This window comes from Ostrinia furnacalis, unplaced genomic scaffold (assembly GCF_004193835.3).
Source record: "Ostrinia furnacalis isolate ACB-3 unplaced genomic scaffold, ASM419383v2 OfSCF3993, whole genome shotgun sequence".
NCBI classification, from domain to species: domain Eukaryota; kingdom Metazoa; phylum Arthropoda; class Insecta; order Lepidoptera; family Crambidae; genus Ostrinia; species Ostrinia furnacalis.
The window spans coordinates 97,682-123,894 of record NW_021134232.1 but is presented as its reverse complement, the minus strand read 5'-3'; the positions used below and the strand labels follow the sequence as shown (position 1 = coordinate 123,894).

Sequence of the window (26,213 nt, the reverse complement as noted above, 5' to 3'; positions counted from 1 at the left end):
TGGTAAAAGCAATGAATTTCAATAGTTATCTAACAAAGGCATTAAAACCGTATTGTTACGGACGGCATTTAAAAAACTAAAAAATATTCAGATGACAACCCTATTTACATATAAATTTTCTAAACTCATAGAAATTAAAATATCTTCGAACTCCCACGGGATAGGCAAGTAATATTTTCAGGTATTATAGATAATTATATCATGCATCAATATAAAGTAAGAATAGATGCCAATTTTCTAGGACAACGGAGAAAAAAATGTTTTCTGAAAATCATAAATTCCTAAATTACTGCAGCAATAACCATTTATTTTTGCATAAAGGTAGATGTTATAGTGATAGGTAAATTTATTTACTAAATTCTGACTTAATGTAATTTTTTTAGAAAATATGCTTCTAAAACTGTTTTTCTTATAAAATCACAAAATCGAATATTTCTTCGAAACTAAGCAAATACAACTAGTAGTTCCTTCATCAATTTTATACATAATAGTAATATCTAACCATTGAATTAATAAAACAGGGATGTCCGCTTCTAAGCCAAAATAAAACACTGTGCATTGGTATAGACCAGGGGTGGCCAACCAGTCGATCGCGAATATTAGTCCAGTCAATCGTGGCAAGGCGAAAAATACTACATGATTGTGTACTAAACTCTGCTGTTTCATTTAAGATTTCAAGAATTATGTAAGTGATAGATCGCCCAGGGTTTCGTTAGTAAACAGTAGATCTTATGTCTAATCAAGTTGGCCACCCCTGGTATAGACCAATGTCTGCAAAATCTCTGCAAAACTATTGTATACAAAAACGTTTTACCTAAATCAAATTACCTGAACATCATTATTTAAGGCTTCCATTATAAAAAATAAAAAATATCTCAGAATTACTGAAAAACCTACTGGGCGCCAAAATATAGAGTAAACATCATTACATAACGACTATAGTATTTTTCCACTCGGTAAGTGTTAATACTCTTGAGGATTTTATCTAGAAAAGGTAGAAATTGTGGCCATAAAATAATTTCTTCATTTATAAGCAGGCGTAGATGAATAGTACTGATAGGAACTCGTTTGTGTCAAAAGATTCTTCAAGGAAACTCTACCAAGAATCGTGATCTGAAACTATTGAATAAATTCATATAAAACACCTATACATAAAAGTAGAGACGAATAAGTTTTTAAACGATTTTAACTGTTCCTATTTAATTTATCATGGAAACACTATTAACTACTAGAATAAGTTTATTGACTTAACTAGAATGTAGTTAGGTAGGCACTGTAGCACTCAAAGTTGAATTCGATTTCAAAATAGCCGTCTTGAGAGAAACATCAACGCAAAATGAGTCTGTTGTAATTACTTGAAGGTTTATAAATACGTGACTCATAACTCACAAAATTACTCTCGGCCTTAAGACGCTCCGCTTAAACGTATACAACGCAAGGATCGTGAGTGTGTCCTCTTAAAGCTAACTTTTAGGCGCTGCGCAAAAGTAGAACACTTTAATTACCGACTAGGCATATCATCATAGGAGAATATTGCAGTGTAAAAAACGACGAGCCCTTAACACCTTTGCTGCGGCACTAACTCTCTAATACTTTCCGTTCCTTCGGTACAAGGTCAGTAAACCTGGTATTAAAACTTACGTTGTGGCGGCACAAGGCTTAAAGACCTTGTAATATTTAAGATACATTAATTTTATTTTTGGCTTCATTTTAATAGATATTGTGTTTTTTTTCTTTGAAAATTAATAATAATGCATTTATTGACATACACCTGAAGGCGTTCGTGAATAACTTGTTTAGTATAAAAATTATAGCTATATTCAAAATACAAGGCTTATGCACCCTGTGCCGCACTGAAGTAGGGAAGTCTGGTGGGTATTCTAGGGATGTGAAATACAAATATCGATAGTTTAAATTAAGTTTTAATAAAAATTTAAAAAAGTAACAAACAAAGATGTTTTAATAATTTAGTCTAAATATTTTACAAATAAGACATACGTGCATAAATACTTAAATAAGCTATATTTAAAGAAAACATATTATTTAATAAGATTTAGTTACAACTTCAAATGTTTGTCACGAAAAACATTATTTAAATTAGCAATAAATCGTGTAGCAAATTAAATTATAATCAATTTGCAGTTTTGATTTTGTTTGTTTCTCTTGACGCCATGTCGATATGTGCGTTATAAAAACCCTCGCCATGTTGCGGAAAACTAATGGTACTAATTTCTTTTAATGGCAACAGTAACTGAAAACTTCATTGATATGTCACCTTGCATGTCAGTCTATTGCTGTCAAAGTGTAAACAAACTTTATTTTAAATGTGCGCAATTGATTTTGTGAATTAAATTGCTAAAATCTTTTTATAGTCGTGAAAGAAAAGTGGTTCACAATGTGTTAAAGTATTTGTCGAAGAGAAATACTAAGGGTTCGGACAATATTTTCATTGAATAATGTTTCCGACAAAGGTTGTCAAATTGACTGACATGTTTATCGTATAGTACAGTCCACTATGAAAATTAGCTGTGGTTTGTTTCAACTACCTATTTTAAAGATTTTTGTCACTTTCTAAGTGTTGAATTTTATGGAATTGGGAAAGAAGTACCGAGTTTGAAGCGTTCATGAGCAGACATTGCAGTGGAATATTCAAGTTCTGAATTTGATTATTGATGAATAATAAAATAAATCCTACTAGCTCGATTGATGGTTTCATTTAATTTATTTAAACCAGGTTACCTACACAATCTTTATTCGTTAATTTATGAAAATATCAAATTAGGACGTAATCCTGAATCCTGATACATAAAGTTAGGCTATTAATTTAACACAGGTACGACTGTACTCAGTGTTGCACTATCAAATGCGATTGACGCGCCTCTATGCCAGGGTTTTTATGTTCCTGGTCAGGCTATAACTTAATTTTAAGTGATTAATTGCATGTAAACACATAATTTAGTAGCAAGCTGCAAATTAAATTGACTTTTACATGCAATTTAATCACTTAAAATTAAGTTACAATAATTTAGTTACCTACTTAATACCTACGTGTAAATCAGCCTTTAGAATGGTGCAACGATATTGGGACATTCTGTTCTTTAAATAGACTTAAATGTAACTACTTTCTCATACAGTCTATTTTTAGCTTCGTCTGATGCTCTTGATCTATAAAATGATTGCTGTCACTAGAGCATATTATTACGTTCGCGCTCTCTTGCTTGATTTCGACTATACGATAATTTTGTGGGACAGTCGGCGTCAATAGATCGTGACACACAAAGTAGCCAAAAAGTTCGCAGCACGCCTCTAAAATTGAAATAAGGTTGTGTTGTCTCATAAATGACGCTGAATGTACTTGGTCTGTCACAGAAAAACGAACCTATTTCCTTTCCCGGGACCCAAACTATCTCTATGCCAACATCAAAATCGGTTCAGTGGTTTAGGCGTGAGAGCAAGACAGACAGACAGAGTTAATTTCGCAATATTAGTATAGATTTTTGCACTTTGTTGTGAACATTTAACATTAAAATCTATATTTTTTGCAACAGACAACAATTATCAAGCAGTCTCTAAAATGACGTGATTTTTATTTATTATCATTATCAGATCGCACTTTTTTACGATTGGGTTCAATCAAGGTTATACATTGAGCAACTGCTCTAAGAATTACCAAACTATTTCTTCCTACTTTAATTTTGTCTTTTCCTTTGGAAGTTGGGTTCAGCTTCTTTAACATATTATTGTGACACAGCGTTTTTGCATACTTCGGTAATTTGCGGTTATTTGACAAGATGTGATGTTATGAGATCGCTAATCTGTAGCCGTCTGTTATTATTACCCCTATAAATCATGTTTTACATAATGTGGTGTGTTTACATAAACATAAGTGTTATTGAATATCTAGACTTAATTTGATCATACAGATTCTTCTGTATAGTCATAGTCTCGGCATGGATTCTACCAGAATCATTTTGCGCACTGCTGACTAAACTGACGCGCGTAATTTCGCATCAACTTCTTTCGGCTTCATACTATCCTGTACCTCTAGTAGGAAAAACAATTCGAGTTCGTTTCGTTGCGTATTCAAAGTGTCATGTCTAGAGGTACTGGTAGCTGTAACTCACCAAATCTCATAAGTATGATGCGTCCGTTCCGAGGGCTCTCCGGCAAGGTGCCTCCGTAAACTCTCTTGACCTTCTGCAGGCCGAAGGCATCACAGTCGTACAAATACCCGTAGTCGCGCCGGAACTGCTCGTAGCGCACCATCTGAAACATCCTGCGGCGTTATGGGAGCCTGGTACCGTGATATTTAAGGAGGATCATTGTGGATCACAGTGAACCACCTATCATTACTTATCTAGGCGTCTTTGTTAATTAATTTAAAACTAATACACTAATAAATAAATACCTGTAAAAATTCAATTTATCTATAGTTCTGACTGCGTAGAATATTCAGGCTTATAAACCTGATTTTCCATTCATTATTTAGGTCATATTATAATAACTTTTGTACGATCGTCGATCAGTATTAAAGTTACCCTACCTATGTTACAAAGGTTCGCTAGTTTTTGAAGCTCATTATAGGTAAGTACGAGTAAATTCTAGGGTTTGCTTAGTAGCTTACTCAGCACGAGTAATCAAAGACTTCTTTGATTCGCAAAATTACCGTAATTATTATGGTTATTAGTTATACTACGAGTATTAGGGATATACACTGTTGTTTATGAAATGACTCACCAACTTGTGCGCGAGCGCAGGTATAAACCGCCTGCATCGCAGGAACCTGAGCAGATACGCGTCATCGATGCGCCGCGGGTTGCATTCTCCTCGTTCTGCAAAAAGTAATAATACAGGGGGATTTTTCAATCAGTGTCCAATGTTTTGGCGCGACTCAGAATCAGTAACTTAATTGATTTTCGTAAAGAATTTTTTTTTTCATATTTAATTATTTTTATCCGCTGCGCGCGGTCTCAAAATTGGCTCACGTGGATAATTTGTTTCGTTCATAGAAAAATACACGCAAACACTGTTAACTGCAAAGTTTAATAGACATAATGGTGAGCGAAAATAAGCAATAACCTTTAAAACTTAAGTTAATGGGCACCAGCGAATTTTTCGAAAAGGGTTTTTTTTCTGCGGAAAATACCACGATTAAAAATAATTAAAATATAGTTGTAGTGTTAAATTGTTCTAGATAGCTTATTAAAAAATTTGGATACTGATTACAATGTCATCCTGTATAATTTGTGGATGTGACTTTGGTTTGATCTTGACTTGGGAACAAAGAATTTCAACAGCACAGTAACAATACGAAGTGACACCTTTCCATACAAATCATAGCCCTACTGTCTGGTCCTACCAGCAATGCCAATCGTGCACGCACATTTCCATTGACTACTTAGTATTGTTCGCTGCCACTGTGCAGGTTACTGATTACAATCATTATAAACCACGCCGTGGCATGCTGATTTCTTATTGTAATGGACAACACGCATAAGTTGTAATATTAAGTTAAATTATGATTTAATTTAAAGTTTAGATCACATACATTACACTAGTCTTTATTTCACCTCAATCCATCCAGCATTACCGAAGATAGAGCCTCGAGAAGTTTACGGACCTTTTTAAATTTTCAAAAATTTCCAATATTCGCGCGTGACGTCACAACATGATTTTTCAGCCCCCGCACGTTAACCCATTTACCACTTTTTGTCTTTTTCCAAATAAAATAAAATTTTACCCAACTGACAACTGTTGTTAGTTGTCATCGTTCAATCACATTTCAAACCCAAAAGTAACCATTATTATGCCACCTATTGCCAATTTTGTGCACTATTAAGCCATTTTTACATTTATGTATGCGCTATAGATGCTAAAAGCGGATTATACGNACCTAATTTACGTGGGTGAAGCCTTGGATAAAATTAAATAAAAATATAGGAAAATTCCAATATTCGCTTCCACCTTCTCGGCCTGATCATCAATTTCCTTCAGGTGAGATGCAAGTCTACTAGGTGGACCGACGATCTGGTAAAGGTCGCGGGAAGAGCCTGGATGCGGGCAGCGCAGGACCGTGCATTGTGGAAAACCTTGGAGGAGGCCTTTGTCCAGCTGTGGACGTCATTTGGCTGAAACGAACGAGATGCAAGCCAACAGTTTCTTCGTTGTGGATAAAAATGTATCATTTTGAATGTAGTTTAATGCACCTATTAAGGACACTGTCTAGTCTATGCATCTAGAAATATGCTTTGATGGCAAAGCCAATCTCAAGGCAGTGCATTCGAGACGTCCCGCTCACTGCAACTATGCGCGCGCGCCGGTAACTGACTTACGAAATACAAAATCTACACTTGCTATTAGCTAAAACCAGTACAAAAACATGACAATTTCCACCTTGTTACTTTGGGATAAGAACTTAAAGGCGAATATTTATGCACAGGTATGCAGGTACGACGAGAGATATGCTATAATTTTAAGTTTGATCATAGTTATTTCTAAGGCTGAGTTGCACCAACTACCTTTAACCGTGACTATAACGATAACCGGTGTATTTTGTATGGAGTTTGACAGATTTTTGACGTTTGTTAGAGTCAGAGTAAGATGGTATAACCCAGCCATAAGAATAGTAAATCTTGCAGATTCTTATCTGTCTTATGTAGTTCTTAGAAACCTAGATATTTGGAACCTACGAGTATGTATATTAATTTTACGTGTTTTCAGCTGTTATCTGTTTGCTAAATACACCATCAAATAATAGTTGCATTAAACGAAGAAAGCTCAATCAAAATCAAAATCAAAAATATTTTATTCAATTTAGACCACTGGTGGCATTTATGAACGTCAAAATATAGTTAAAAAAAGAAGGTAGCCCTTATGGGGCACTCTACATGTCTCCTTATCTTTTGGGCCCTACCAGCAGGTAACCAATAAATGGAAATGTTTAGAAAATCTATAAGAAACATGAAACAAAACAGGTGCAGGGGCTTCTACGTATTATTTATTATTTTATTACCATAAATCAAAGACCGAAGCTCCTCAATCCTCTTGCTCCTTGTGCCAGGGTCCTCATTGCAGTTCCTCCTGGCCAGTTCCTCAAAATCCTGGTCTTCGAACCGGCTCACTTCTGCCTGGAATGCTATCTCTATGAACGACATCCTGAAGTAAATAGAGTCTAATAAACAAAACAAAACATTTTTACATCTTAAATTAAGTATTATAAAACTTAAAAAAAAAATATTGCCTTAGATGGGAATTGAATCCCAGACTACTCTAAGCACTGAGCTACGGAGACATTAGGTACGTACGAGTAAACAAACAGATCGACTTTTTCAAGTGTTAAAATAACCTCTTATGTTATTATAACCTGACTTTAAGTATTAAAAACAAGAGTTACACGTTCGATTTTCCGGTTTGAATTGTATTAGGTACCTACTTATTTGGGTCAATTTTCTCGCTCGATATCTACTTAATGCTTTATATCTAATCTGTGTCCATTGGTCTCCATTAACAAATTAAAGTTATTACTTTGTACTCAAGCAAATCAAAAACCATACAGTAGATTATGAGCTAGAAGTAGGGATTTTATGGATATATGTAGTTTCGGTTATGGATACGGTTACGGATATGGGAGTAATATTATACCGGTTTCGGATATTTTTTCATTTCGGATATCCGAAAGTTTCGGTTACGGTTACGGGTATCCATAACATCCCTGGCTAGAAGTAATAAAGTGGCAGTAGTAACAACTAGTTCACCGTAAAATTGGTTTCTTACGGTTGCCCTGCTTTAAACCACCGTTCTTTTACCATTGTTAATGTTAAAAGATATAATCTTTTGTAATCCAAGGGATAGTAAAAGATTGTTTGATCATAGCTCTAGATGAGAATGCTTGTGCATGTCCATAGTTAATAGAAACTGGCCATCTTAAAATTAAATAAGTTCGTATAACTTCGTTTTCAATGTAGACAATGTAGACTCTACATCTATAGTGATTTGCGTAAACCTGTCTTAGTAGATTACTAATATTTACTAATACACTTTATGGTTCAAAATCGCTAAATTACTGGCGTCTATTTTATTGACGTAGATTAAATCCACGTTTTTGTAACAAACTAGATACCAACTTACGCGCACTGTCACTAAAGACATTGTTTTCCTGACAACCATGAGAAATACGTGAGAATTTAGTTCAATCTGCTTTATAATCAATTCCTTTGTGGTTGAGGATTCCGGGTGAAGCTTGTTTCCACCTACGGAATGATTATCACTTTCCATGAAGTGAAATACAGGCCAAAAGCTTCTTTGTACAACAAAATGAAATTCGATCTGGATATTAATGGAAAGATACTTTTTATTCTCTCTAGGTTTGCAAATTTTGATGTATCTATTACAAATGCTATCTATTATAAACTAGGACTATTCCCACCTCTCGTTCCCACCCCTGCAACTTCTGTGTAGCGATCTACAGCTTGACCGCCACAAAAACCCAACCAATGAAGGTCAAGTTTGTCCCGGGGGAATGTTAAACTGTCATTGGACCCGCAACGAAATTAATCAGAAGAACATAGGAGGAGTTCGAAATTAAGGTTATGCATTTATATGCTAGTGTACAGTGTGTAGGTTGATGTGCTGACGTCTGTCAGTAACTCGCAGCGTCCAAAGTTTAACGTTGACAGTTTGGAGTTAACGGTCCGGATCTCAAGATTGTTGTCATGAATAGTAATTAATGACATAGCATTGTTTTGCTACTGGTTTATGAGAATTATGAGGCACAGACTACAAGTCGTATACCTACGTATAATGTTTTGTCTTTTACTCATAGTGACGTCAATTGCGGGTTAGTTTAATATTAGGTAGTAAGTTAGCATTATTTTGAACCTATTCTATAAGTTTTCTCAATAAAACACTGTTTATAGGGAGGTTGCTCTTTGATTATACCTACCTACCCAACACGCATTCAATAAATTTTCTTTAACAGAATTTATTCTTAAGGGTGNATGGATGTCCTAAGGCTGCGTTTTACGGTACGTGGCCTCCGCTCCTACCTACTATGTGCTTCCAACCGCGCGATGTGGAAGTCATTGGGGGAGGCCTATGTTCAGCAGTGGACGTCCTGCGGCTATATCTGAATTTTGTCAATGTGAATCAAATCCTGCCGTATCTTAATCCAATCTTTTTCTAATGAGTTACTTATCTTTCCATCCTTACTAGTTTTTTATTTCCATTAGAATCCTAGCCATGACTGTACTTAACGCTAAGCTCCAGCCAAGGGGATCAAAAAGTTTGATCAGATGTGTGTATAAGATAAAATGTTACGTTTTATGGTTGGTTTTATTGTGGTATATTCACATTGCATTGAAATCTGTGCTCAAATTCCATTAAATACCCAATGCTTGGACTGTTCCATCAAGGTTCATAAAACTACTTTGGCACTAGCTTATATTTTGTTGTCTTCTACTTCTGACTTCATAAACTCAACGCAAAACTAGGTAGCAAAAGGTATTTGACCGCAATTGCATGTGATGTTAAGTGAGATGCAGTATAAGATGATAAATACCTACCTGTAAGTGCCTATAAGGTCCGGTATAGTGCTCAGGAGAGACAGCAGCAGGCAGCGACCTGTTCGCATTATAAAAGAGTTTATCGAAACGCTTAGTGCAAGCTGGTGGAATGTCGACAATGTAGGAATGATACGTTAACCAGCGTCTGATGATGGAAGGGGGCTGGTGCAATTAGGTCGTGTAATTCCTTCGCACATTCTCTGAAGTGTAACCTGGTAGATGGTCACATCAGATGTATTATTATCTTCTCTGTAACTTCTCATTAAATTATACCATTATAGCTTCAATTGACCAGTCCACTCTTGATAAAAGGTCGTTGATATAAATTGTTTTATTATTTTATAGAAATCGTTACTCCGGTAATCCGAATCATTTTTTGTCACATAAATCTGAAGATCATCTTCATAATGTCATTTATGAAGCCAACACGTTTCATCTCATTATAATATTTCTCGGGTTTTCTTGCAGCTGGGAACCTACAAGCAGTTCGTTATTCAGTGAAATATAAATCGAACCTTAACACAAAGCATCAAATATAATCGTGCGCGAGTTGTCTCCGTATTATTCCAGACGACCGCATGATGAGGTAAGTATACTGTCAGTCTTGTTTCTTTTTCTTTTTCAGGTAGGTATCTTTTTTAATAAAAAAAAATCTGTGTGTTCGTTAATCTTTTTTTAGGTCTAGTGATTTCTGTAACTTCCTTTCTAATTGAACGGACCTGAGTGGTTATGTTTTTGGGTTTTTAAGGGAAAGGAGGCAAACGAGCAGACGAATCACCTGATGGTAAGTGTTTACCCGCCGCCCATAGACACCCGCTCCTCGGTGAGTTACAGGTGCGTTGATTGTCTTTAAAGTATTAGAGTCTGCTCTTAAAGGTTTTAGGTCGTATTGGTCCGCAAATACTGCAAACGGCAGTTCATTCCTCGGTTTGGTGTCTGCAAATGGTGATTGTGGATTTTCTGTTTTAAATGGTAACTTTACAAAATATCTATCTACCGCTTCGGTAAAAAAAAGTCCTGAAGCAGTGGTTGGGTTAATACTGGGGAGTGTAAAACTATAAAAGTGCTTTATAAAAGCCTACTTGCAAAAATAAATGAGTTTTATGCCCGTTTTCACCATTAATCCCAAATTTTTAAGTGTCCCCTATAAAAACAAAATTCCTGTTAAGTATCACCATAGAAGTCACTTACAAATTAGGGATTGATGATGAAAACGGGCATTAGTCCTTTTGATAGCTCGTCTCTCCCTAAAAATGCAATTTTCGAAAATTATAATATAGTTATGCAAAAATATTGTAACTTTTTGATTTTGAATAAAGCTTTAATTTTAAATACAACCATAAGTTATGTAATTTTTCACAAGGTAAAAGTACGTTATCCTTTTTACGAATTTATTTCGATACGAATAGTTCGAGGAAAAACTACGTAAACTACACTTACACGTTGAATGCACGACTAAATCTGAACGCCAATAAGTGGTTATCTGCAATAATACCAAACAGCATGTATTCCTTTACATGTCAACAATGCAATATTCATAATTACAACAATGAGGTGTTAAATATGTTTCGCGGAATAAGTACGCAACGCTCTTTTTTAAGTTTTTCTCAAAACCTATTAAGTGTATTTTAAATATAAATACATAGGCCCCTCACAGACATTTTTAGCTATCTTTTGATGTATAGCACATATTTTTAATAATGGTAATAAATTTTTAGGACAGTTTTTTTACGCTCCTGAAAAGTTGGCATTTTTCACTTGCGTACTTATTCCAGGAAGGGTGCGACAAGACCTCAACGTGTTTGCAGTATTATACTTACTTACCTACAACATCTAAATATCCACGCTGGCCCTCTGTCAGTCTTCCGCACCTCGCGAATGTGAAGGAACCAGACCCTGTGGTCGCTGTGCGTCGTCACGCCCTCGCGGCGGCTCCGTGATATGCCGTGACATGCCGTGACATGCCGTGACATGCCGTGACATGCCGTGACATGCCGTGACATGCCGTGACATAAGACACAAAACGCCAAAATTTTAACAAAGTTATACACACCCACAACATCTAGGTATCCGAGCTGGCTCTTCATCGGGTCGGTGTTGATTTGGCACATGTACCACCCTCTGTCGGTCTCCCGCAGCTCTCTAATGTGTAGGAACCAGACCCTGTGGTCGCTGTGCGTCACGCCCACGCGGCGGCTCCGCGATATGACGTGCGTGTGGATCGTGAGGATCGTCTGCGTGTCTACCCTCAGCCATGCGACCTGCGAAAGAGACCTTTTTTAATAAAAGTATTTTCATTACTTTTAAATTAGATATTTACAAAACTTCATTTGCACTAGAAAGAACACATAATAGTCTAAAAGTACAAATAAAGTACACAAATATGGCAGCAACGATAAAAGAATTTCGTCCACTGAAAACACTGATAATGGTTTTACATTTAAGTACGAGAGGAGGCTTAAAAAGTCTCCTCTAAAGAGCACCAAAGAGCTTTTTTCGTGCGATACTGCCAATTATGTTCTTAAGATCGTTGGTCCATCAAGCTGGAGGGTGTAGTTACAACACTAGACACTACGTTTGCCATGAGTCGTCGTAATGCATGGATGGAAAATCTAAATCACGATTGATCACGATGACTTTTTTGTGCCGTTTTGTGTTGAAAAACTTTTACAATGATATAATAGATAAGATGTTTAGCTACGTAGTAAAGTATCTTTTTTGGTAACTAATATAGGTACGTAAAAATGTAAATGGCTCTATTAGGAAAATAAATAACGGTATTTACATTTGTAATGTACTTAGTTTGTGTTACGTAGGCAGATTGCTAATTAGAAATTAGATACTTAATCTGTAAATAGCAAAATCTACTATAACATAATTTATTAAAAAGGTATACCTACCTACGTAATGTATACAGAACCGACTAATTGAAGTGACCGTAGGTAATCATGTCCTGTAATTGTATTTATTACACATTACTTTGTAATTGAGAACATCAAAGATATTTGCTCTAAATATTCAAATGCTAGCAATAAATCACAGTGCACATTAAGACAAACTATGCGCGTTTTAGTGAAATAGGTATTTCAGACAGCATGACGTTCTGCGCCATATTATGCATGAGATAGTGTTTGAATGTGTTTAACAAGACGTTATTATAACGTATTGCATGAAAATGTTACAATTTATTTCTTACAGTAGTATTCTACATAAAATTTTACATTTTTGCGAATTTGACCACAAGTTTCGTTAAAATGTTTACCTGCAATTGTTTTATAGAAAACTACAAATAATAGTTAAGCTCTATCAATCAATTTTGACCCAAAACCTTAAACCAATTAGAGCTTTTTATAATGTCTACGAATATTTGAGCCATGTGTCATAGGATGACTGGGGGCTTAAAGTTTCTCTAACTACTTTGTATTCGCTGAAGCTGCTTAAGCTCATACACTTACAACATGTTGTTTAAACCTAGTTGCAAGTGATCTTGAGTTCGAACTACGTTAGCCGAACTCAAGTCGCTAAGTAGTTTTATTGCCCGAGATTGTTAGTCTTTTCAAACTGCAACTTAAAGTATGAGTACAAAATCTACTCTGCCGAAATCTGTCGTCTGTCTATATATTTTCATCGTTCACTGTCACTGAATATATTCCTCACACAACAACACACTTAACTTATGCTATTCGCTTACCGGACGCATTAGCGTACGTGTAACGTGACAAAGCAAGAATACCTGCATTGTTAAATTTTGTTAAATTACTACACTATACTCGTGGTGAATGGCCACCTTTAGAGAAAATCGTCAACAGCTGGTCTCAGTAGAATATAATTCGAGTACATGTCAAGAAACTGTTTAACGAACTCTAGCTGTTAGCGTGCCGGATAGGATATGTGCCAGCTTCGAAAATATTTAAACACTATTCGACTTTATTCCCTCAGCACAAGGAGTATGTTTGGATGTTTACGTTTTAGAAGCTGAATCAACGGTGTGAGTGCCGACGAGTGTAATATGTGGGATTGTGGGTAGCCGCGCGGGAGACGTACGGAACGAGCTTAACGTGTACAATCACCAACACCGCATACTTACCACCTAAATGCAAGACTGCAGGAAAATTTCAAATTCGGTCACTGCACCAGCGAAATAACTGATGTGATGTTTAAAGCATCTGTCAGCAGCATTTAAGTATTTAGTTTTGCTTAGAGATAACATATAAAGTTTTAAAATAATATCGTTACTGACCCAGACTGGAATATTAGGTTTAGGCTAAATATATCACAAAATATAATTTGCGTAATAAACAAAATCATTACAGTAGTTTCACAGACGAGAGTCAACGCTCGCTCCCCCAAGGCCTAGCTGACCCATCAAACAATTAAGGGTACTTAGTTCTCTATTATTTAATTAACTATTTTATACTTTGAAAATTAGAAAACTATTTCATGATTAATGTAACCCATATTTTAAATAACATTTGGAAAACATTCATGTTAGGTATTAAAATGTATTCATTTATACTTACTACTTTTATTCAGGCCCAAAACATTTTACATTTTATTCATTGAATAAGTCGTAGATAAAGATTTACCCAACAAAACCCTTGTTTTACCCAACGGGACGTCTTCGAAAGAGCACATTAAGTTAGTGCGTGTCTAACTCGATCACCATATCGCTACTCAACTGAAGCGGTCCGTCCCGCTCTCAGACGTCCCGGTCCCGGGCGTCCCGCTCTCGGGCGTCCCGGCGCGCCAAGAGAGTTAGTTCAATCACCCGCTCCGGCAAATTCTCGGGAGATTTGCTCTCTGTACCAGCAATTATTGGTTCTGTGATCCTCTGCTTAAAGAAACAGAGCGATGTCAGAATTGAATACTCATTCAATCTCGCTACTACAATGTAATTTTATTAACAATAAATATATTTTCTAGAGATTTTTATCTTGATTTAAGATCTAATTTTGTGTACTCTTGCATTGCACATAGGTTTTCGTTATCATTAGTGAAGGGCAATCTCTTGCTGGAGTGCTAGAAACAGAGAAAGATTTCCCTCTTTTTTCATCCACCTGGTCGTCAGTCTGTCAAGCAGTTGTAAGTCCAATGCCATTTTTCCCGAGACGTAGTCGCCAATTCGCCATTCGAGAACACGTTTACTCCGCTTTTTCTCGGTTAAGTTTCTCTTATGGAAAATTGTGGAGACCGCCTACCTACTGGCAAGCACAGCGTGGGACGACCACCTGCCTGATGGAAAGGAGACCCTGTAAAGGTTCGAGATCAATAGGGAAGGCTAATGTTCACAAGTCACGTGTTTGTTACTGCTGAATTTTATTGTGCAAATACAACGGAATTAGCCGGCTTCAGGTTGTAAGATTGTTATAATTTTAGTATTGATCGCTGATCAAACTTCAACCTTAACGCCTATCGTAGAAGTTTCAAAGTTCGAAGAGTTTCCACGCCTGCATTTGTAGGCAGCAGTAGTTTAATAGAAAGTTCCGAAGCCTCAAAAGAACTCGAATACAGTGTGGACTTTAAAGGCTTTACAAAAACTGACTCATATTATTTACACCCTCTAAATCAACACAGTTTTACAATAGAGTTAGGTATTTCAAAGACTGAGTTGCACCACCTTATTTTAACCGTAACAATGACAATAACTGATGCTTTTTGTATGGAGTTTGACAGATTTTTGACGTTTGTTAAAGTTAAAGTAAGATGGTGCAACCCAGCCTTATCCAGTTTTAAAACAGAGTAGCGTTTCAATTGTTTTCAACACATGTCCAACAAAAACAGCAACTAAAACAGGTTTTACCTTGTAAGTGGAAAGGTTGTGTACAGTGCAGGCCAGGATAGCTTCCCGGCCGAGCGGCGCAGTCACATTGGCGATCGGCCCGCTGAAGCCCGGCTCGTCTGCAACAATGGAATATCAAAATAAACAACGGCTCAGTTGACTTTATGACAGATTTAGTTTGTTTTTTTATGCATAACAAGGCAGGTATTTGACCACAATCGCACCTGATGTTAAGTGGGATGCAGTGTAGGATGGTAGTTCTTAGAATTGTTTCATTATGTGTTTCAATTCTCCACCAAGTAGGTAATGAGATTAAGGCTCATTTTAATCACTCGAATACCTCAAAATTTTTTTTGTTATCTACGAGTAGGTTGTGAAAAATCATTGATCAGTCAGAATACTAATGGCAGATTTTAACAGCTTCCTCGAACAGTAAAAAGTTAACACGTATAAAATTCAGTTCGCACAAAAGTAGAGGCAGTTCGTTGAAAATATTTTGCCATTACGCTGATTCTATTTTTCAACAAAAATGTAATCAAAACATCGCTTCCATGAAGTCTTATACAAGCGTTTATGACAAAGACGGCATTGTTGTGCAGACAATCGTAAAGTGTCAGAGACTAACTTAGATGAGCACTTACATTCGATTTAAGATTAGGCATTAAAGAAATCCTAAGAAATCAAAAATATTGGTGGAAAAACGTGAAAGCATTCTTCAAACTGTAACACATTTTTTCAGATTTCAGCAATTCACGCTTAGTGTAATCGTTTTCGTTTTATCATTACAACATTTATGGGGTTATTCTTACGTCGGGCCGCAATTTAAATACAGCGAAACGGCCGATTGAGTGCACGCGAGCGAGGCTAGGTGTTCCCGCGATGACGCCATCCTCTGGCCCAGCTGAACCTAGTCTGATTTATACATAAACTTACATTCTCACGCTAATCAGTGCACAGATCTTTACCTACTCAAAATGCAGGACTAAAGTGAATGGTCTAATTCAAAACTATATGAAGCAGTAAAAACAACTGTCGTGCAAAAATGCAACGACCCAATTGATTTAAAAAAAACCGGAGAAGTAAGTATAACATCTTGGTTATTTTTTATTTTTTTTTTTTCAAAAGAAGTGTGGAGAAGTCCAAGGCATCATCTCTAACTGGGGTGCTCGAATAACTCCAATCAATGTTCCTCAACTGATAACAAGTGCTCCGAAAAATTTGTCTTTGCCTTGCTAGTAATTGGTACTTTTTTTTTTTATAAAACTACTACTAGTTTTACTGTTATTCATATCATTTCGAAGCCACGCTATTGTACTTTCTCGCATAACTACATGGTCTGCAGCAATTGCCATAGAATTTTATCGCTAGATAGAAGCGCTATGACGCCATCCGTTATCCACGCTGATGGACTTAGCTAGACGGTTTTATATCTAGGTATATTCTACGATACAATGAACACCTTGAAAATTATTCTTTGATGTAGTTTTTTTGTTGCCTCTATTTTCAATACATGGAAATTATTAGGTAGTAATTTAATCCATTGACAAAAATAGTTTCATTAATTGAATTGATGATACCTATGTATTTATACATATTTATTTTTAATAAAGTACTCGTCAATAGGTATACCTAGTATGCCGCTACGTTTATACGAGACGGTCGCAGAGGTACTACTCGTAAACACAGCTTTTGTATTTCGCTACATTTTCGAACCAGCTAAAAAGAAAGTAACGTAAACCACTTGCGACAGGAATATGATCTCTACATGTATCATAGCTCTAGAAAAGGGCTTCTCTACCTTATTCCCTAGACGCCGGGTTCAAGTGCCTAAAGCCGTCTCAGACTAGAATCCTTCTGTAGAAATCTTTGTATCCTTACTATGAACTATGCTCCTAGTAAAGTCCTGTGTTGACAATTTTAATGCGTTACTTCATACAATACGACCTCCACTGTACTTTTCCATAAGCATCTAGCTTTAACCTATTGGAGCCCCTCGTATTAAGCTAAATATGCTTGTGTCACGAGTGAGCTCACCACAATAGTGGAGCGGCAGCGGGGACCGAACCCGCGTTCCCCGGATCACTTCATTTAGCCACGATAGCCGAACGGTGGCTAGTTTTGATGGCTTACATAGTACTTATACCTATCGTTAAGGAATATAGTAACTGTCGCTAGAGTCGCCATGCCTTAAAAATAATATTGTCAAGACAGTATACCGTAACACGTATATTTTATGACCGTATCCTTCATGTCAATCTTGTTGGTGTTCATATCCACACAGTCTGAAGTCAAAGCAGTCAACACCTTTATAAGAATGTTAATTTCAATGTGTGAACTAATTGCGGAGGTCAATAATCTTATGAATGCGAACAACTTAGAGGTCAGCATAAAAAATATTTGATAACAATCATCATATTCATATTTCTGCTGTAACTAGGTAAGTAGGTTCTAACAATAATCTGGTGAGACGTTTAGTATTGTTTTTTATGCAGAACAAGGCACTAAGGCAGGTATTCGACCGCAATCGCAACTCATGTTAAGTGAAATGCAGTCTAGGATGGTACATAGGTATCTAATTGTACCTATGACTTAGTAATTTTAACTCATTGGCCCTGAGATACAAAAAAAAAGTCCCAATGTTTAATATAATTTTGTATGTTGCAGCCTTTAATCAATAAACTAAGTGCTAAATGGTAATATCTGATGCCCGGGTCCATTTAATAATTTCTGATGCCAGGGTAAACAAACCACACGATAGAAGATTTTCACCGAGCGAAAACCACATTTCGATGCGACATCATATTATTCGATGTTTCCAAAGGTTTTCGAGTAAGCGAATTCATTCGTTCGTACATTGAATATTTCCTGAGGAGCATAATAACGGCTATGCAACCAATTTCGCGGTGTCCGGGCGGCACGCGACGCGACACTGGGGGATTAGGGCTGCTAACTCCCATATTTACATTCAACGCTACCTGGCTTCGATGGCATATTTTGACATTTAATGGAGCTGAATACCGAACTCTACACCATTACCCATTATCTCTTTGAATTTTTTAATACATCATAAGGCCAGCAGAGATATCATTCAAATACAAAATCATGCCACTCACTTCTCGATAACTAACTACTCATAACAGTAACTTTAATTTTTATATTGATGAACTCTAGCTCTACGCAAGTTCAAAGAAAAATCCCAATTTTTAATGCTAATTCATGATTGACAATAATATTTATTTATTTATATCTGATATTTTGTTTTAAAAGGTAAAGGTAGTTTTCACTAAAGATGCGTGATCCTTTAATTGACTCCAAAACTCGTCATAACCCTAACCATAAAAAATATTACATAATAATGAATAAATATATTCACACATAAATATTTCTTAGTATGAAAAAGCGATTTAAAACCATTCTAAATATTTTTGTAAAGTTTTTACTTTTTGATCACCAATTTTGTTTTTGTATTTTTTGTTTGTTTACAGAAGTGGACAGCCCTGTATGTAGAATGGATTGGACGAACGGGTTTATTTGTGAATTTAGTGAGATCGAACAAATATCACGACAGTCAGTAAAACACGCGGATCTTTCAAGTCACAATTTTCTCTGAGGTTTAGTCATATTGAAATATTTTATCGTAGTACGTGCCTCGCTCTACAGGTACCCAGTGGGAAAGAAGTCATCTTAACCTACACTGAACGCTATAGCTGCTACCATCAGGCAGGCGATGGCTTTCGTACTGGATTACAAAGTACAAAGGTGGAGTTTGAATCTGGGGGACGATTTTAATGTGACCTGAGGAATCGTTAACGATTAGTTTATTATTATTTTGGAAAATATTTTTCTGTCCACATTCTACATGGACACAGATGACCTGGTTGACGTTGCAGGAGGCTGCTCTCAACCGGCTAAGCTGGAAATCATTGAGCGATGATAATATTTCTGGTGTCATGATAGTAGTAATTATTTTTTATCAAATTACTTCCATTTATGAGGAAGCCGCTTTGTCGTTGTCAAGTCATATTGTTTATTGTATTACGATCCATTTTACGTAATCCTTCAATTGCTCACTTCATCACAGAAAATTAGTTATATTTGAGTTATGGTTGATGAAACGTTCCGTGTAATTTTCAGTTTTATTAATATTCATCTTCTGGGAAGCCTCGTCGACAAAAACCTGAAATGAGAATTTAATCAAGTCTCGAGTCAATAGGTACAATGTTTTGATAACGGTTAGGGTTTTGTTCCACCTATTTGATTTTAATTAACATACCTGTATAAATATTTGAAATAAGCGATGTTTGCCCTTTAACATCAACTAATTAAAATTTTCTCTTACGTAATACTTATTAATACTTACTCAGCAATATAGGAATAATGTCAGTCGAAGACAGAAATAGCAGTGCTTTATTGTGTTTTGAAATATCTGAACATTTAGGAGTAGGGGGAATGATGCTGGAAGTGAAACAGAACATCATAAATTATTATCTACCTGAATATTGTTTAAATTAAGATATGTTTTTTATTAACGGCACTTTTAAAAAAACAAGCTGGTAAGTAATAAACAGTTTTCTCTAAAGCAAAGTTAATAGAAATTTCTCTTTTTAAAATGTAGAGTTTCATATTTCCCTTATTACTGACCGTTCTCAAATGTCCCAAATATTATATTATTCAATTAAAATTGTTTATGAAGGAAAGTTTACAGCATCAGTTTAGTAGCTCAAAAATGACAATTTACCTAATAAATGTTATACAACTAAGTATTTCTTAAAATTAAATCCATATACGACAATGACGCCAGGCAGAATTTAGAGCTTCAATTGATCAAAATTACTTACAAAAAGTAAATTTGTTTACCGTTTTTCTTCTTTTTGTATGCGTAACATCAAGCCTATACCGCGGCATTAAACGTACCGGTACTGAATGCGATTTTGCAATAATACTCTAACGTGGCTAATGGCTAAAATGATGATGATGATGATAAGTCTAAAGTGCTGTCGACTGCACTTGAATTTCAAAAATCAACCCACCGTTTGCTTCCGTTGCTTATATAGGGTGCCAAATGGCAATGCCAGATTTTGTATGGAAAGTGGCGTCTTTTTTTTTTCGCGCGGCCATCGACCAAACTTTGTTTTTTGATTACAAAATAGTGTAATAAACCAAACTTACTATGGCATGTATACCTCTAAACGCAGTCTGAACTGAGTTACGAGCATTAGAAGTTTGATGATTTTCATACTAGATTTGCTTTTTGTGCGCAAGTTTTGTAAGAAATTGCAACAAAATATTGCACTATTTTTTTGTTGCGCTGATTCTGCTCCATACTGATGTCTGGAGCCTTTAATGGATGGTACTGTTTGTTTATACATACAATCTCACTATTTTGTTGCAATTTCTTACAAAACTTTGCGCGCAAAAAGCAAATCTAGTATGAAAATCATCAAACTTCTAATGCTCGTAACTCAGTTCAGACTGAGTTTAGAGGTATACATGCCATAGTAAGTTTGGTTTATTATACTATTTTGTAATCAAAAAACAAAGTTTGGTCGATGGCCGCGCGAAAAAAAAAAGACGCCAATTTCCGGCATTGTCTTTTATGTAATGGAGCTGCTCGGTACTTAGCTGCAAATCATTTTCACCAAAAATTAGGATTTTCGTAGAGCTTTACACAACTTGCAAAACATAAATAAGTTACATAAACTGTTATGGCATTCGATTAGTCATTAATAGCATTAATAAGGTATATCGATAACATACTTAACCTGAGAATGTTACCCTTCGCCTCGGCAAGGCGTTAATTCCAAAATACCCTTTAACATACCGTGTTTTTATTAAATTAGTTTGGTGGCACGCGACTCACGAAACTAAGCATACGGACGAAATTCAGGTCAAACTGACACGGCTTGAAAATAATACAATTTAGCAGCGGCAACGCCGAACATCAAACGGGACTTAAGCACTATTATGGGTATTATGACAATCAATTACGATGTAGAGCCGTAACCATGATATAATTTGATATACCTACTGAGAATAACCGCGGAGCTGCTGTGTTTGTATTATTGAGTGTTAAAATGCAAAACGCGAACTTTATATTAGATATCTTTTTGATTTTATATTTTTTCATCATCACCATTGGACACCACCTTCGGTTGACGGTCCAAACAACTTATCTTACACTCTGTTTGCCACGTTTAACTCAAGCATTTTTTTTAAATGACCTAGAATGATCCATGACCTAAAGAATCAAAAAGTTACCTAAGAAACTAATCAAAGAAATGGAAAAGGTAGACTGCACTGAATCTTTGATTACTCTGAGTCGAGCGTGATTGCTGCGAGCCTGCGACCCCAGTATTTAAACAAAACCTCATTTTAAGTCATCACCACAATCGATGAGTTTATAAATAATTAAAATTAATTAAGAATATTTAAGATTGAAAATTAAGAAAAATGTTCAACGTGATTCCCACATGACGTTACTGGAATCCAGTGAATTTTTATTTAGAAGAATTAGTATGACAGAAGCAAAATGCAACCCGAGCACTACGCATCGTGTGGACGTAACCTTATCAACAACTAAATGCATGATAAACTTAAGCTCAAGACAAAAATAATAAAAAAGTAAAAAATGTGGCACGTAATAAATAATATTCTTATTTTTTCCTACACCGCGATGACCATAACGCAACGTTGCCAAAGAATATTAGTGGAATTTTTCGTAAAGCACTTAACCACGATCAATTATGGCGTGGGCGTCGCCATGCTCACTCATAAACACTGTATAAATCAATCGCGGCCCTTAAGGGTTTGATTTGATTTATTATGATCTAAATGCCCGTATCGCAGTTAAAACCCGGCTTGTTGAACTTCCGACGCTGTCACTGACAAATTACAGGCTCGCCTCGGCTCGCTAATTGACTGCATGTCAAAAACCGCCACACCGCAAATACACGGATGTTGTCCCTTTTTAGTGGCACTTCCTTCAAAAACTCTTTGTGAAAAAGACACGACCTTGTTTTTGTGATTACGATTATGGTAATAAAATTGCTGTGAGGATTTTCCTTCCAATCTTATTGAGATTAATATGAGCATCAAATATTTAGCTTGTAACATTTGATGACAATATTGCGTCCTGTTGATACATATTATAAGAATTATTATTTATCTTTTTTTTGGTAGGTACTTGTTATGTATCTATTAGGTAGATACTTATGGTATCTTAAAACAAGAATTAAGTTAATAAAATTTGCAAAATACGTTATGTATTTTTACGAGTTGTATGTTTTATCTAGACCATAAGTTCCCAAAGAGGGGGGGGCGCCCCCCAGGGGAGGTGCAAGGACCTTTTAAGAGGGCGCGGACCATCTGTGTATTTAAGTATAAAAAACCTGCGACCGCTCAGAGAATGCATTCCAGACTGCTCGATACGACCAATAAACAATTTTGACTGGAGGAGGTGGGCGCGGAATTTTTGTATGGTCGAAAGGGGGCACGTCTCAAATAAGTTTGGGAACCAATGATCTAGACTGATATTTATTTATCTTAAAACTACCGTTTTACTAATAAATATACTTGGTCTATTAGGCTGGGTTGCACCATCTAACTATGACTTTAACAAACGACAAAAATCAGTCAACCTCCATATAAAATACACCGGTTATCGTTATAGTTACGGTCAAAGTTAGGTGGTGCAACTCAGCCTTATTCTTTTTCATTTACTATGCATACCCGAGTATTTTATAAGCATTCGAATCCTGCTTCAATATCTTGTAAAATGTTAATTATAATAATTTTAAAATCACAATATTATTATAAGCAATAACACGAGAATCATCCCAGGCCGGGTTTTACTGAAATAATAATCTTACATAACCGAGTACTAGGAATATTATTATTTTATATTTAAATGTTAAGTTACGTAAATAGCGAATCCTATTGCGAGTAAATGGGCTGAAATAACCGTGATATTTTTGAACAGACTCAACTTTTTCCTCCACGTGACTAACTTGTTTGTTTCACAAAAATAAGCAATGTTCGATGTGTTGCTTGAAAGAGTGTAAAAAAAACATTAGCATTGTTAAATCACAATTAACTGACTGTCAAAGCTACAAAAATCGAATTTTGCAGCAAATTAAAAACTACTCAATTTTCAGGGCAAGAATTGTATTTTTATGAAAATGCACCAATTTTTCTGACTAACAAAATACTGACACAGAGTACAAATATTATTCTCAACTTGATTACTAGAGTGGTCAGTGCATTGTTAGTCACAAACACACATCACATTTTTATTTTCGAGCTCTTTGACACTAACGGACGTGTGAATATTACGTCACGGTTCCACAGAAGTCTTGTTTAGTTTTTCAAATGGCCCGGACGTTGTCATCTTTGCCGGGAACTAGTCATTTGCAGTAAAACCACTCGCTCTGTAATTTGCTGGAAGTACAGCAACCCGGAATTACGTACCTCCAGACGAAAAACGCAAACGAATGTACGCTTTTTCGGCTCATACCGTACCGTTAGGTAAACTTAAAGTAAAATAAGTAGACGAGGATAGGAAAGGTGTACAGCGGTCGGGTAGCCTAAATTAAAAACTGTGAGATAGATTTTCGTATAAAATGTAAGATAGATAGTGTCATGGAAGAGACGCGAATTACTATCGCGTCTCTTCCATCAGAATTACATTTTTACAATTACATCCAACATATTAGTCCTTATTAGAATCGATCCGCACAAATATGTTTTAGTTAGCTTTTTTGCAGATTTATGTAAAATTCAATTAAAAACATTTTTAAATCTCCGGTAAAGTATTTCTGTCCCATCTCAAAAATCTACACTAAATACAATCCTAGCGAAATACGTTTAAATAAAAAGGATGAAAAATTAAAGGCGTAAAAGATAAAGTTGTAAAATATTAGAAAAATATTTGTGTGTGCCGAACACGTTCAAGCCATGTTGTACCGGTGAACACTCTAAGAATCCATTACACCTTTTCATTATAGTATCAATAGGAAATAAGAGTTCGTGTAAATAGAGTTATGAAAAGCTCGCTCAAAAGCTTTTCTCGCCGGTGAGTAGCAAAACATAATTTTCCTACTATTTGGTATAACTTAGAATAAAATCTTCAGATAGTGCTGTATTATAATCAAAATCTACATACAACCTGAGATTCTATCGAATTTGTAATTTTAAAAATTGATAAGAAATCGGTATCGAAGAAACATGGTACTACTCTGTAGCATGTTGGACTCGCAACACTTTGAAATATAAAGCACTTTTATGGAAATATGATTTATTAGACATTATTTAAGAATGTTTTTTTCTCAACTATGACTAAGGCTGCGTACAACCTTGATACCGTATCGGAATAGAATCATAACAACCCCGAAAATAGACGCGGCGGGCTCTACCTTCTACTTTTATAACTTTGTTTATATAAATATTAATATACCAAATATGAGTAACTTAAAATATAATAATCATGTATACTCACGTGTCGTAGCATCGGTGGAACCGGCTAGCAGCCAATCCAAAACAAGTATTGCTAACAATATTTTACCGCTATTAAGCAAACTTAACTGATGTTGAGAATACATTTTAGGTTTTTCTAAGTACTTCAATATTTAATTTTCAAGCAGAAAGCTTCTTTACATTTTTTATACTAACTTTACGACCCCACGTTGGGCGCCATTCGAATATTTTACGTATTAAGACATTCCATGAAAAGAAACACCGAAGTCTTTTCGTTGAAAAGTCAAAATTATGTTAAACAGAACAACACACGACAAATCCCCTTCGAATTGCATTCGACACACGCAAAAATGCGATTAAGGTATCGTTAGATTCGATAACGTGAATGATACTTTTCGATGTCCCGTGAAAAGTTTGTTCGCCGGCGTTCGTCGGTATAGTCGCACGACCGTCCCGCGCGGCGGCCCGCAGATGACTGCTGCAAGCGGCATGCATCGCCTCGGAAAGGACCACCCCTTCGCTGCTTTCGTCCCTGTCCCACAAGGCGGCACGCGTACAATTCATAAAACAACCCCTATAACCTTCTGATTCTGACATTTTCTTTCATAGTATTACGGTAATAATGACGTCTTTATTGGCATGCGGCCAAATAAAGGCAGATGATATCTAAATACTTTTAATGTCAAATGCAGCGTGTGCAAGAGTAATTAGCTTCATTAGTAGTAGAAGAATATAATTATGTAGTACAAGCTTTTGTGAAAACTTTATTTATGTTATTAGTCATCATAAATTATTTATTACTTCGTTTCTGGGGCTTTTCATGCCTATCTTTCGGAAACAATGAATAAAATTAGCCAAAAAAATGTCTAGAAAACTGTGTAACTTTTTATTGGGAAAAAATCCTGTTCGGATGAAATGTATCAAAGATATCCTCTTCAAATATAACAAAAACAGACACAAATATTATACTTAAAATTAAAGTTTAACGAGACAAACCCGAAATAACAGACACGCGTTGTCAATTTTGCGGTATCAAATTGAATTAGCACCTTGAACACCCAAAGTTCTATAAACTAAGAGCAAAGACTGCGAACTCAGTGAATAGTGGGAAGGAAATTATTGCGCTTCGAGAAACTTCCAAAGGTTTCACTGGCCAGTAATGAAACTAATACTAACAAGTGAAACACCAAGCCACGTAATTTGAGGAGGACTTATCTGTTACTGACCATAACTAATATGTCAACTGTGGCTAAATAAATTTGGTAGGAATCATACCGGTAACCACAACATCGGGAAGCCGCATAACTGCTTTACAGTGTTCATTGATTTTTCGACCATTTCTATCGACTGATACTCGGAACCAAGTGACTCCTGGGACGGTTACTTTGATGCCATTAGGTATA

At 35.9% G+C, this 26,213-nt stretch overlaps 1 protein-coding gene across 3 annotated transcripts in view; it reads right to left on the bottom strand.

Annotated features, from left to right (window-relative positions):
* The window catches only part of LOC114358557 (lachesin), a 39,565-nt gene extending 14,303 nt beyond the window's left edge, over positions 1-25,262 (bottom strand). For all 3 annotated transcript variants that reach the window (XM_028312552.1, XM_028312554.1, XM_028312553.1), the window contains exons 1-3: positions 24,833-25,262; positions 15,361-15,458; positions 11,614-11,821 (exon numbers count right to left, since the gene is read on the bottom strand). In XM_028312552.1, coding sequence (XP_028168353.1) covers positions 11,614-11,821; positions 15,361-15,458; positions 24,833-24,935 — 409 coding nt within the window. In that variant the 5' untranslated portion in view covers positions 24,936-25,262. The remainder of the gene's footprint in view (positions 1-11,613; positions 11,822-15,360; positions 15,459-24,832) is intronic.
* Between the last annotated feature and the right edge of the window lie 951 nt (positions 25,263-26,213).